General features: G+C 37.8%; 1 protein-coding gene across 7 annotated transcripts in view; it reads right to left on the bottom strand.

The window, feature by feature from the left end:
* Positions 1-297: 297 nt before the first annotated feature.
* The window catches only part of LOC103151431 (potassium voltage-gated channel subfamily C member 1-like), a 69,110-nt gene continuing 56,837 nt past the window's right edge, over positions 298-12,570 (bottom strand). For 4 of the 7 annotated variants that reach the window (XM_016681433.1, XM_007571487.2, XM_007571484.2 and 1 more), the window contains one exon: positions 298-5,084. In XM_016681433.1, the coding sequence (XP_016536919.1) occupies positions 5,071-5,084 (14 nt within the window). In that variant the 3' untranslated portion in view covers positions 298-5,070. Of the gene's footprint in view, positions 5,085-11,172; positions 11,900-12,570 lie in introns of those variants that run through there. The other 3 variants (XM_016681430.1, XM_007571483.2, XM_016681431.1) reach the window with 2 other exon arrangements.

Genomic DNA, 12,570 nt, shown 5'->3' on the forward strand with positions numbered 1-12,570 from the left:
GCAGAAAAATCCCCCCATAACCTCCATGCTGGTATTTAGCAAGCTCCTGGAAACGTCCTCAAACTTTCAGTCACATCTAACATGTCACTGTTGCCTTGAAAGACTTTGGATTTTCTTCGCCTCCTCATTTCAGCTCTGATTACATCAGTCAGTGCTTAGTGGCCTCCCTGCTGCTGTCAGATTGATGAACACAGCTAACTGTGACAGTCACTTCACCACTTCATATCCTACTCGGTCACAACGCATGAGGGCTTCTTTTGCTTTCAGTTACTCAACTTAAACAAACCGACACACAGCTGAGATTACTCTTCCATTTATTTTAGGTTGATCTCAGTGATTTTTAAGCAATTTCAATGTCTCTGAAAAAGCATCTCATGACTGTTGTTCAGTTATTCATTCAAGCTGCAGTGCAGGTTGTTTCACATTAGATCGCATTGACATTCATACATTTTAAGTCTCAATAGTAGAAATATGTTCAATTATGACGCTTTATTGATATGTTTCTATTTTTTTTTCTCTTCAAAATATAAAAAGATAGATCATGAACATTCCATTGAAATATACTTTATACAGTTCTTGATGAGTTGTTCTTCGTGTTCCAACATTTCAAAAATGAAATCCGGCATAAGTCACAACCTGACGCTGCAGTGACCACCTCTTCTCCCCATTCAGGCTCCATTTAAGACCACAGTACAATGGACCAGTACCTAAGTCTGTTTTACACAATAATAGCATGTAAAATGAATCTTTGGGATGCTTATGTGAATGCAGTAAATCAGATGTTTATAAAGAGGTTAGACTTGTTAGATTTTCTAATTAAAATAACATTTCATATATTAGAAAACTTTATATAGTATGATATAATTTGCTCTGAAACAACTGTAATATTTTCAATTTGTAAAATACTTTTTTAAGATATATGTGATTGCTATGTAACTCTATGGAAAGCCATAAAGCCACTAAATAGGTGGCTGAAAACGTCTAAACTGATGACGGCACATCTGTGTCTCGGGGAGCTTACAGTAAGTGTCGATCAGTGGCATTCATGGTGTGGATTGCATACAGTGTCCTCAAACAGAAAGAGACACAATGAAAACATTTTAAAAATGAACAAACATGTGAGTAAAACCAAACAGGATGCTGCTGAGGAGGTTTTTGTCCAAAGACCGCGTGGCGCCTTCAGGACAAATCAGAGTAACACGCCGACACAAAGCATTTCTGTCCTTTTGGTTGTATGAGGTGACTGCTTTTTTCTTTTACATTTTCCAACACATAGAAAACCTTTAAAAATAAAACAGACTTGGCACAACCAACATTGTAACTCATCCTGTTAACCAAATCTAAATCAAATGGCAGTATTATGCATTAGGGAAAAAAAGACATCTTTTCAGCCTGCCGCTGGCAGACAGCTGCAACGTGGAGAACAAAGATACGGAAAACTTAACAATGAAAAACAGTGGCATGAAAATAAAAACTGCCTGGCCATAAAAAATAAAAATTACAACTTACAAACAATTGGGTGAATCACAAAGTTTTTTTTTTGTTTTTGCCGGTGTGCACGCCACCTCTGAAAAATCACTGTGGCCATCCAAGCTCTGAGAACTTTCCCGAATGAAAACTACTGTGTGTTAGTAAGATTTTTGCACATAGAGAAAGTTGTAGACCCTGTTAAACCTGCGCAGACTCAACAGAACTGTTGAACGCTCTCTGTCGTCTACATCACGCTGAAATGAACGAGGAATGGGCGGAGGACCGTTCAGCTGCCTGAGCTAAACCCCGGACCAGCGGGGCCTGAAACTCACTGGGAAAACCAAACCAAAGAAGAAGTTCTTGAAGACCCATCTACACTCAGGTTACCTTTGTCTTCCTTCAACCTGTCACTGTTTCATTTTCACCATCAGTCTCCCCCAGGTGGACCACTTCTTACCCTTTATCACTTTCTGACATCATTTTGGAAGCTCTGGGTCTCTTTGATTGGTGCTTGCATGACTGCGTTGTGATACGATGAACTAGCCAGCGGGATGACAAGAACTCGACCGTGTGGTCATGACAGATGCTAAGACCTGACCTTTTAAAAAAAATGAAGACAAGCTACCTCTACACACTCATGCCGACACTGTGAGTGTGAGTAGTTCTCAGTTGCCTCTCCAAGGAAGACTTTGCTGCTCTACAACACGGCACAGTGTTTATAAAGTTATCCGGACTGGAATCATGACGGGAACAATGACAGAAGGCTGGAGGGAAATGGCAAGACTCTGTTCCCCCTCGAGAGATTATCAAGTCATAATGCATGCTTTTTTTTTTTTTGTATTGTTTTTTTGATTTTTAATTTTTTAACACATCACTGTGAGGTGTTCACATTATTATTTTTCTATATATTAGAATTTATTATGTTAAAAGAAAATAGCAAAACACCTACATCCACACACACTATCAGCACACCTGAGTCCCTAAAGCCCACGCTCTGAATCTGGAATGGCAGTTTATTCCATGCAAACTTAAAAATCTCTCCCAACTCCTCGCCATATTGCATCTTTTATTATCTTATTGGTCTTCCTGTTCTCCTGCAGAGGGTGAGACTGCTATCTCTGCGAACGAGGCATCCAAGACTCTTAGGAATCCCTTCAACACCGAAGCTTTGAAGATAACTCAAAGGACTCGGTTTTTATCAGCTACAGTCGTGACAACTCTTGCGTTATTGCCAAAGAAAACTAGCAAACTATGATTACTAATCAAGCTTTCAGAACATGGAGAGCTGCTGTTTCAGTACCGGTGCTGCTTTTGCTACGGAAGATGTGCAAACAAGTCAAGGAGGAAACATGGACTTTGTGACTGACAACAACTACAGGACTTTGCTCAGATGCTACGGGCAAAGTTGGTCAATTGAATGTTTAGAAAGTGTGCTGCTCAATGCGTTACAAAATAAAAACCATGGCAGAGGCCATCAACACTGGAATGAAGAGTGTAGGGCAGTAGTAGCAGAGAGATTTCATCAAACAAAACATAGTTCAGGGTGTACTTTGCAAACATACATGTTTCAATATTCACATTTTTTTTACTTCTCAAAAGAAAATATAGCTCTTCTCTTTAATTATAATCTTTTTTAAAACATTAATTGCATATAACATTTTTTAAATTTATTTTATATATACTTTTTTGTATCTCTAGCACCCTTGTCTTCAACTAAGGGCTTGCAGAAAAGACAGTCATGCAAAGTAGTCATGCTGGTAAACAAAGTTACAAAAATGCATTTTTTCCCCATTATTCTTATTGTCCATCCTTTTTCTTTTCCATGTCTGAATGGGCAAGAGTCAGTCATTGCTAAAGGTCTTTCTAGAGACCTTTTTTCATCCCCAACACCTGTGGGTTAAATTATGTTGCACTCCCCAGCATGAAGGAATACTTCTTTTCCTGCATCCTTTCCACCGACTATTTTTCTTCTCTTGTATGAGACCTTTTTTTCCCGGACTCTTCCCGGACAGGACCCCATCTCCAAAGACATGGAGCATCGTAGATTTGTTTATCAAAATATAGATTTGTTCTCTTTGTACACGTCCACGCTTGCTCTTACTCTTGGTTCGTTTCTCTGAATATATCCTTTGGGCCTAGAAGGACTCCCTCTTTCCCCCTGAACTTCATCGTGACATTGTGTTGCCAGTGAAGCACTTGTTGGCAGCAAGAGGGACAAGAGAGGCAGGGCAGTATGCATCAGAGGAGTCTTGGCGCCTAATCGGCAGTGTTTGGGAAATATTCACCAGATTGGTCCCGTTCAAAATAATGCAGAACTGTTTGCATTTTTTTTGTAATTTAGGCAGGATAGGCCGATATTCCAACAGGGTTTGACTCCGTGAGTCAGTCTGTTTACTAATCAAGTCTCCGTCGCCCAGACACGGGGACGTTTCCTACGTGTGCAGTGAGGCACGGGAAGCTACTGGCAGTCAAAGGACTAAGAGACAATGGTTAGCATGAGAGGGAGTAGAAGCCTCATCCTATATTTAAGATCTCTACTAATCTACTATACATTACAGAGGGTCATTCAGCAAGTGCATGCTAAAGGACCTTTGGTACCCAACATAGATTTTCGTGCAAGCCCACATCAGTACATGAGAGATAAAGATAAGTCTTTTTCCACTATTTAGTGATGGAGACTGTTTAGGGCGAGTATAAAATGACTGGTTTAAGATAATGCTACATGTGCTTCGATTGTTCTGCTTCAGAGTTAGTGCTGTTTGATGAGCAGGGCAGTACTTCAGTCTAATAGAAGTAAATGGAAGACTATACAAGTGCTAAACTTTAACAAGGGGCTATCAGGAGGTGCTGTTAAAGACTGTGCATTTTTATATTTGTGCATCTCTCTCTTTTTTAAACTAATTGTATTGAATAAGACCAATCCTTTGTCTCTCATGTGCTCCCTCAATTACTTTCTTCTTCTTCACTGGAAAGGAATACAGGAGTGACATCTAGAAGATCCCTTGAATGCATAATTTTCTCTCTCATTGAACTGTGGATGGATTGGTTTTTAAGTCACGGTATTTCCCAACCAACAGATGCTACAGTGTGTTAGCACAGATGCTACATTGTTCGTTTGAGTCCAGGTGAAAGACGAGTGCTTGACCGGGAAACTTGCTCAGTGGTTCAGCACTGCAGGCGGCGCCGATTTGGTCAATAAGCAGGATGGCGTTCATAACACTGTCAGAGAGATGTCGTCTGGAATGTGTCATCAGGAGTCCTGTTTTCTCCAAAAGTGTGTCAGTGCAATGCTCAGTCCGCTTGAAGGACAAGGGAAGGGGGCACAGGAAGAAGAACTGGGCTGGTGGGAGGGGGTTCAGGTGAACTGTTGTCAAAAAGGTGTGGTTGGCGATCCAAGAGGCTGCTTTGGTAACAATGTGAGGAGCAGACCGTGTGATACATATTTATATATTTTTTTTATTTCATGATTACCCTCTGGTCTCTCTCGTCACCTCAAAGATCTCCTTTCAACTGTCCGTCCGTGACAAGCCTGTTGCTTATGTGGCTCCCGCCGCAATTTGTTTACCAGTTACTGACTCCTCATAACAGAGAAGGCGAATGCTAGAAACTTAACACTGCAAAGAGAGAAACAGAAAGCCGTTAGTGTCGCGTTCACCGCCGCTAGCCTTCAAATAATCATGTTCAGTCACACTTCATATTTGGTTAGCTGAGGTTTCTCAAATACAAATAAAAAAATGACTAATTAGGTTCTGACATTATGAACAAATGTAAAGTAATCAGGAGTTACCATTACCTGTCAACTGCAGTTTAACTGTGTCAGAATGAAGTGAACAAATTGAAATAAAATGCTTCAACAACACACAACAAACACTTAAATTGCTGGAATGGTTGGTTCGTCTTAAACAGCAAAATCATGAAATGGAAACATTACAAAAACATGGAAAACTGACTTTTCCCAGACTGAACAGCATTCGAGAGCTCAGCTGTGATTTGGTGCTGCTTGACCTGCATGTGTTTGCAAAACTGTTGTTCAGAAACATCCAGAAATGGTTTCACTTTTCAAAGAAAAAGTAAACATTTAGTAAAATACAACAGTAAATTTAGCCCCAGTCATTTTGTACCTTAGCATTTATGGTGAGTTTGACTTCTTCACGTTCTAAATTGTGCCTTTAATTGGTGCTAAACATCTAATTTACAGATGGGAGCTGGTGCTAAGACACAAAATGATAAAACATTTCTGAAGGATTTTCCTTGATGAAATCAAGGAAAATGAATGTTGTTTCATTAAACCCAGACATCATCCGTTGCTGCAGCTGCTTTTTAACTTCTTCTGTGTGCTCTTCATTTTTCCACAGGACGAGGCGTGGAGTGGAGAGACGTCACCAGAGTTCATTAAACCTCCAGCAGGCCAGTAAAATAATAAACAGGTTGGAAAAACATCATGTTTTCAATAATCACATTACAATCAAGCCCAACTTTTGCATTAAAAATACCAACCATAAATGGTTTAAAACAGAATTTTAATGAAAAATCAACTGTAAACATGTTTACCAACAAAGCAGCAGTCAAATGAAACAAAAGTTTTACAGCAAATCCAGTGAAATTATTGAGTTTGTGATGTTTTTATCTGTAATGAATACACTAAAACAATGAGCTCTCCAGAGAAAAAATATTTTTAAGTTCTATAAAGCTATATAATTATACTTTTATATAGATTTTACATTACATATATATTCATTTTGTGTTTTGATTTAAAACTGATTGTAATGTCACTTCTTAAAACAGCGTTCTAGATCTAGTTACATTATCTATGAATCTATTATTTTATTATATGCAATAAAATGTCTTATTTTCACCATTTTTTATCACTGGAAAATTGCTCCTAGGTTTGACATACTGAAGGCGTAAATTTTTGGAAACTTGTTGTTTATTTATGTTGTTTTAGAATCACAGAAGGAACTTTATTTACACCACTCACTTTCAGCACCAAGGCCATTAAAATGTCGTCCAAACAGCTGCCATTGTTCCATACAGACGCCATCATGGCAAAATAATATCAGCTGGTGATTGGTCTTCTTCACCAAGTTACATCTAACTTTTTGAAAGTAGTAAATTTGATTTTTTTAATAAATCCAAATTGCAACTAGAACAGGAGCATCAAACTCAGTTTCACTTTGAGCCAAATCAAAAATCTGACTGTTCTTAAAGGGCCGGTGGTGCCAGAATGTATTGATAAAGCCCATTTTATCAATACATTCTGGGATTGATATTAATAAATAGCTGTTTGTTTCAGCATCCAATCAGTGTTTCTTATAATTAAGCTATCACTGATCAGGGTTTTGTTTTTTATGGCTTTTTGGAATCAAAATCACAGATTTTGTTTTGCTAATTTAGAATTATTTGTAAGGAATTTTTATAATTGCGCTGATGTGTGATGTTAAATGTGAATTTTTATACTCGCCGTATTGACATCAAGTAAAGCTGAGGTAGCAGTCAATTAAATCCAAAGTTTTTGATGAATTTTGAGAAAAATTTGCAGTAAAATCAGAAAAAATGTGGGAATCTGTTGATTTTGTGTAAATTTTCAGGATTTGTGAAAAACTGGAGACTTTTGATGTAATCTGGAGTCTAGAGGGCCACAGAAAAAGCTACGGCGGGCCACATTTGGCCCCCGCGCCTTCAGTTTGACACGTGAACTAAAACAATATTCAAAATTCAGTGGGAACAAGTTTTGTGATCTGATATGTTTATGACAATAATTAGTAATCTATTGCAGATTATTTATATGGCTTTTATACATGGATCTTTGAGTCTGTACATTTTAAAAATCCTTAAAGGCATTAATCTAATCTAACTGATGAAATCACCTGATCAAAATATTCTCCTCTGTTGTAATTAATAGTTATTTTAGTTTAGAGTTCCCAACATTACACTTTTGTACAAAATGTGGTATTTCTGTCACTGCAGAGTTTAACTGAAATAAAATAAATGTTAGTTATATTATTTATACACAGACTGATCCTGTTTACTTGTTGAGGTTTTTACTGGATTTTATTTAGGGGTAAAGTAAAAAAAGGGGGAATAAATATGCATGAAAAAAAAGAATATTTTTTTGTTCCACTGAAAAGTTATGCATGAATTTTTATCACAAAAATAGTTTACATTTTCAAAGACTTAAAGTAGTTTTGCATGAAACTATTCAATAATCTGCATTACATTTATTCCAATTCTGTCTGCGGATATTCAGACTGTTTTTGTTGACAAGAACTGTTTATCAATAACATCAGGTAAAAATAATAAACAGCTGTGGGAAAAAATGCACTGAAGCTCATTGAAAACCTCCAAGTTTTTCCACCAAATACTGATTTCTGGGCTAAAACATTAATATTGTTGTTTCTAGATGAATATTAAATTGTTTTCTCTGCATTATTTCAGGTCTGAAAGCTCTGCAGCTTTTTCATTATTTTCACCATTTCTCATTTCCTGCAGATAAAAACTAACTTTTTACTTTGAATTTTGCAGACATGTTGTCAGTAGTTCATAGAATAAAAGATCAAAGTTCATTTTACTCAAATATAAACCTATAAAAAGTAAAATCAGAGAAACTGATCATTTCGAGTCGTCTCTTAATTTTTCCAGAGCTGCATATGAAAATTTTAAACATAATCAGTACGACTAAATTCAAATAACTTTAATGCATTCACATGTACATTTTCTGTAATAAGTGCTTCTTCAAAGGTTCAGCTAGTTAAATCTAGCCGCATTTTGCATCTAAATTGACATCAGGGTCTAAGGGACTTCCTGGAGGCACAGGAAGGCCTGTTTCTGTTTGATTCAACTTTAGGTCAAATATGATTTAACAGAAGATAACTGTGACTAAAACACAAATACAGCATTTATATGAGGAAAACTGTGCAAAATAAAGACATTATTTGATCCCTTCAGTTGCATCAGTCCACAAAAATATTCCTTCTTATTTTTCTGTAAACGATAAAGTATAATCCACAGAATATAATAGCCTCCCTTTATGATTAGACAAGATGTAAGGGAGGCTAAAAGGGTTAACGAGGAGCCAAGCAAAGAAAAGCAGCAGAAAAAGAGAGAAATGATCCTAACAAATGTTTTGAGCCGAATCTCAGTTTGGTCCTGGTGCGTTCCTCCTCACTGCCAGAGTTTAGGTTCTTACTGTACACAACAAATCTGAAAATCTGCTCAGCATGCTGAATGACAAGTGTTCAGAAAACATTACAATACTGCAACCTTTTTTCTTTTTTTTTACATTAAAATGTTAAATCTATGTGTGAAAAATGTTCTAAATAATCCGTTTCTGTTCACATCACAACTCACTTCCAGTCAACTGGCGATTAAAACAAACATCCATCTGTTCACATGAGACTCATTTAGTTTCAGTTCTTTGGAAGCACATGGATTTAAAACCTGGTGCCAGGATTGTAACAGAACAGCAACACTGAAACAAGCAGACGAGTTTTACACACGTGAACCTAAATCAGATCTGATTTTAGTTTGTTCTTCTTACAGCAGCAGTGTGGACGTTTACAGTGAAATGCAGCAGAAAAAAAAAGGAAAATATAAACTTTTTCCAACCTAAAACCATTTCAGACGGCTACACAACATCAGATCTGAACACGTCTACTTACATCCAGAGGAGCTGAAACATGCGAACAAGTTTTTAGGGTAAAAATATATCTGCATATTTACATGTTTTTTCCAGCATGACAGAAATATTGCACATTTATTGCATATGTGAATGTGACTTTTTTTTTCCACTTTTTTTGCTGATCTGTTGCTCAACACAGAATGTACAAACATGAAAAATATACACAGAAAGATGTTTATCTTGGTTTTAAAAGCAAAATGTGTTGATTATTTTCAGTAAAATGAGGAAAAAAAAGATGATTTGATAATTTTAGAAAAACATTTAAAGCAAAAGAGAACCTGAGTAAAGAAACGAACAATCATGGTGTGAAACAAACGCTAAGCGAAGCGTGTTCGATGGCGCGGCTCGTTTCCACACATTTCATTCCTTACGCCGACATGCAAACGTTAACGGTTAGTAATCGACACCGACTGTTAGTAAAGTGCTTGTTTTTATTTAAACTTCGTAGTTAAAGTCGTTCAATTTGGCTTTCTAAAAATTAGTTTGTTAGGAGCTTTTTAAATACATTGCACTGAGTTTATTTTTTTTTAAAATAAACGAGGAAATATTCAATATTTCGTTTATATCACTTACCAGAAAATGATTTTTCCCCCCCAAAGGTCCGTTCAGTCATTTCCTGTCATTAAGTAAATAAAGTTGTGAAAACGTGGCTGCAGGGACCTGCTGATGATTTTTCTGTGGATCATAACTCCAAATTATTTGAGAAAAATCCTTAATTTGCTGATTTAATTTTCTTTTTCTTTATGAGCATATCCAAAATATTCTAAATAAAATGCAGCTTGGGAAACTTGCAGCTGACTGGCTACACCCAAGAGCAGAGAAATGGAAGATATTACGTTATATTAATGCATTTTAAGGTACATTTGGTGTTTGATCTGTTAAAACAGGAAGTTAAGTGGATCCTTAGAGACGGTCTGAAGTACTTGCGGCAGCATCCTGGGGCTCTGCTGTAGCTGCTGTTGTCAAAACAAGTGTAGCTCTAGCTAACAGCCATGCTGCTGCTATGTGGAGCCGCGGCGCATCCAGCGCTGAGCGTTTGGAGTTGGACAATCTGACCTTGGAGCGTCAACCAATCAACCAATCAGAGAGACTCTGCTGTGTGACGTAGTGGCCAGTAGGGGGTGTCCTGCCAGGAGACACGCCGCGGGTCAGAAGGTCATCGAACTGGACTCGGGCGAGACGAAATCAACACCCAGCTGTGAAACTCTCCAAACTCTCAATACCTTTGAATTATCTGGTAAATTTAAACACGCGCCCAACAACTACATTCTGTTGATTTAAGGAAATAAAACCTCGATACTCTCAGTATTTCATCCTCCATTGTTCAAAGTAACCAGGAGAAGGAAAAAAGGCGAGAGGCTCCAACGCGTCGGGCCGTTATCAGCTGCTATCGCGGTTTGTTCAATAGAAACTGAACATTAATGTTGAGCAAAGACATCTGAGCCTCAGTTACGACTGCAGAAACTTTCACTATGCAGCATTTTGATACCACTCAGTTTCATCTACCATAAAGAGAACGGGAAAACAACGGCTCGCTCCAACGAGCGTCTAGAGCGATTTTGACTTTGAATGTGAACTTGAAGGGCCTGATGCTCAAACCGCGCTCAGTGTGAACGCAGCATGAATGTTTGCACTTGTGCAAACCGTCCAACAAGAAACGTTTTGACACTTTAAACGTGTTGGGTGTGAACGCAGCGTTAGCTCGGCCTAATTAGCCACGTGTGAACGCAGCGTTAGCTCGGCCTAATTAGCCACGTGTGAACGCAGCGTTAGCTCGGCCTGATTAGCCACTGCTATCTGGAAAAAAAATCTACATTATCCTGGTTTTCTGTAATTGGTAAGAATGTTTTCCTGATGAACTCGTTTTGCACAAATCTTCATTTTTATACGTCAGTAAAATGACAGAATGGACCTTTTCCGGCTGAATCCAGGGTAATATTTGCATATGCAGGATTCTGTTCCCGGTGTATTAAGATGAAGCCGGTTTATAATCTTAATTTTCACCATGGCATCTCTCTTTTTAGCTACACATTGCTTTAAGTCGCTATTTAAACTTTCCACTTATGTGCCCTATGATGACAGGATGCTAACAGTGAAACAAAGAGCTAACCGTGATGATTTCTACTATCCTCTTACATCATTAGTCACAAACGACGAATGCAGAAAACTGCTAACATCAAAGTAATCTACGAACAAAGACTCTTTTCTTTGGCTAAATGAACGTTTTCTGGAGATGCTAGCTTAGTTTTGTTTGGTTCACAACACAAAATGGATGTCTATCTACAAATTTAACTTCTAAAATATCAGCGTGTTTGTTTTTTTTTCCTTGAACCTGTGAGGCTATTTTTTAAACCAATCTCAATATTTTAACGAATCATCTAATAGTTTACAATAACTTCCTTTAAAGCTACATTTTGTACTTTAACCCATCTGCACGCCTGATGCATGCATCACAAACAGAAGTCACTCTACGTTCAAGTTCATTTAACATTATTGCTATTTTTGTTTGCACAATATATTATAATGCAAAGGGAAGTTTCAGCGTGATCCGTAACGAATCCACCGCGTTTCTCTGGCGTCCAATCGCGAGGATCCGCTACAAAATGGAGGGGATGGGGGAGCGGCAGCGGCGCAGTTGCCCCGGCGTCTCATAGTTCTCAAACGGGGGACTAGTGATGGGAGCGAGGCGCAGAGACGAACCCGCCACTCCAGATATGTTATTGAGACTACGGGATTTCTCCTGGCCGGTCGCTTTATGACCCAAAAACGATTCAGTTTGGACGCGTGCAAAAGAAAATCATAGATGAAACGTGTGCGTAAAGATGATTGTAGTTTGGTTGGCACAGATTGGAAACATGAGCATGTAGTTTATAAAGTCAAAAGAGAAGAAGCACATAATGAAAAGCAGAAATAAGTAGAAATGTTTAAAAAGAAAACAAGAAAAAAACAGAAAGGACACACAGACAGACAGAGACAGGACAGACAAGACAAAACAAGAAAATGCGAGTTATGACATGTAATTTTTTTCTTTTTCTTTTCAAAAACACAAAGCACAAAATTTACAGATTTTTAGAGACTTGACACCAATTGTAGGCCCACTGCGTAAATCACCCAAACTGTTTCTTCTTCAGGTGTTTTAGGCGGATTCAGCCTGAAGGAAACAGTTGAACACAAATATAGAAGAGCAAATCATCCATGTAGAGAAGGAGTTGACCACATGAAGCTTTTCTGGAACAGATCTGTCGACCTCAACAGTGTGAAAAGTCAGTTTTTAAATATAATAAATGCTTTATAAAACATTTTCCTCCTCTGATGTGACGTTTATCCTGTAATGTTTCAGATTAAGATTAAAAAATTCTCTTAGGAAGTAAAATATAATTTTGTAGGTGGAAAATGATTTGAAAAAATCTGAAAAAGTTCTA

This window comes from Poecilia formosa, unplaced genomic scaffold (assembly GCF_000485575.1).
Source record: "Poecilia formosa unplaced genomic scaffold, Poecilia_formosa-5.1.2 Scaffold281, whole genome shotgun sequence".
Classification (NCBI taxonomy): domain Eukaryota; kingdom Metazoa; phylum Chordata; class Actinopteri; order Cyprinodontiformes; family Poeciliidae; genus Poecilia; species Poecilia formosa.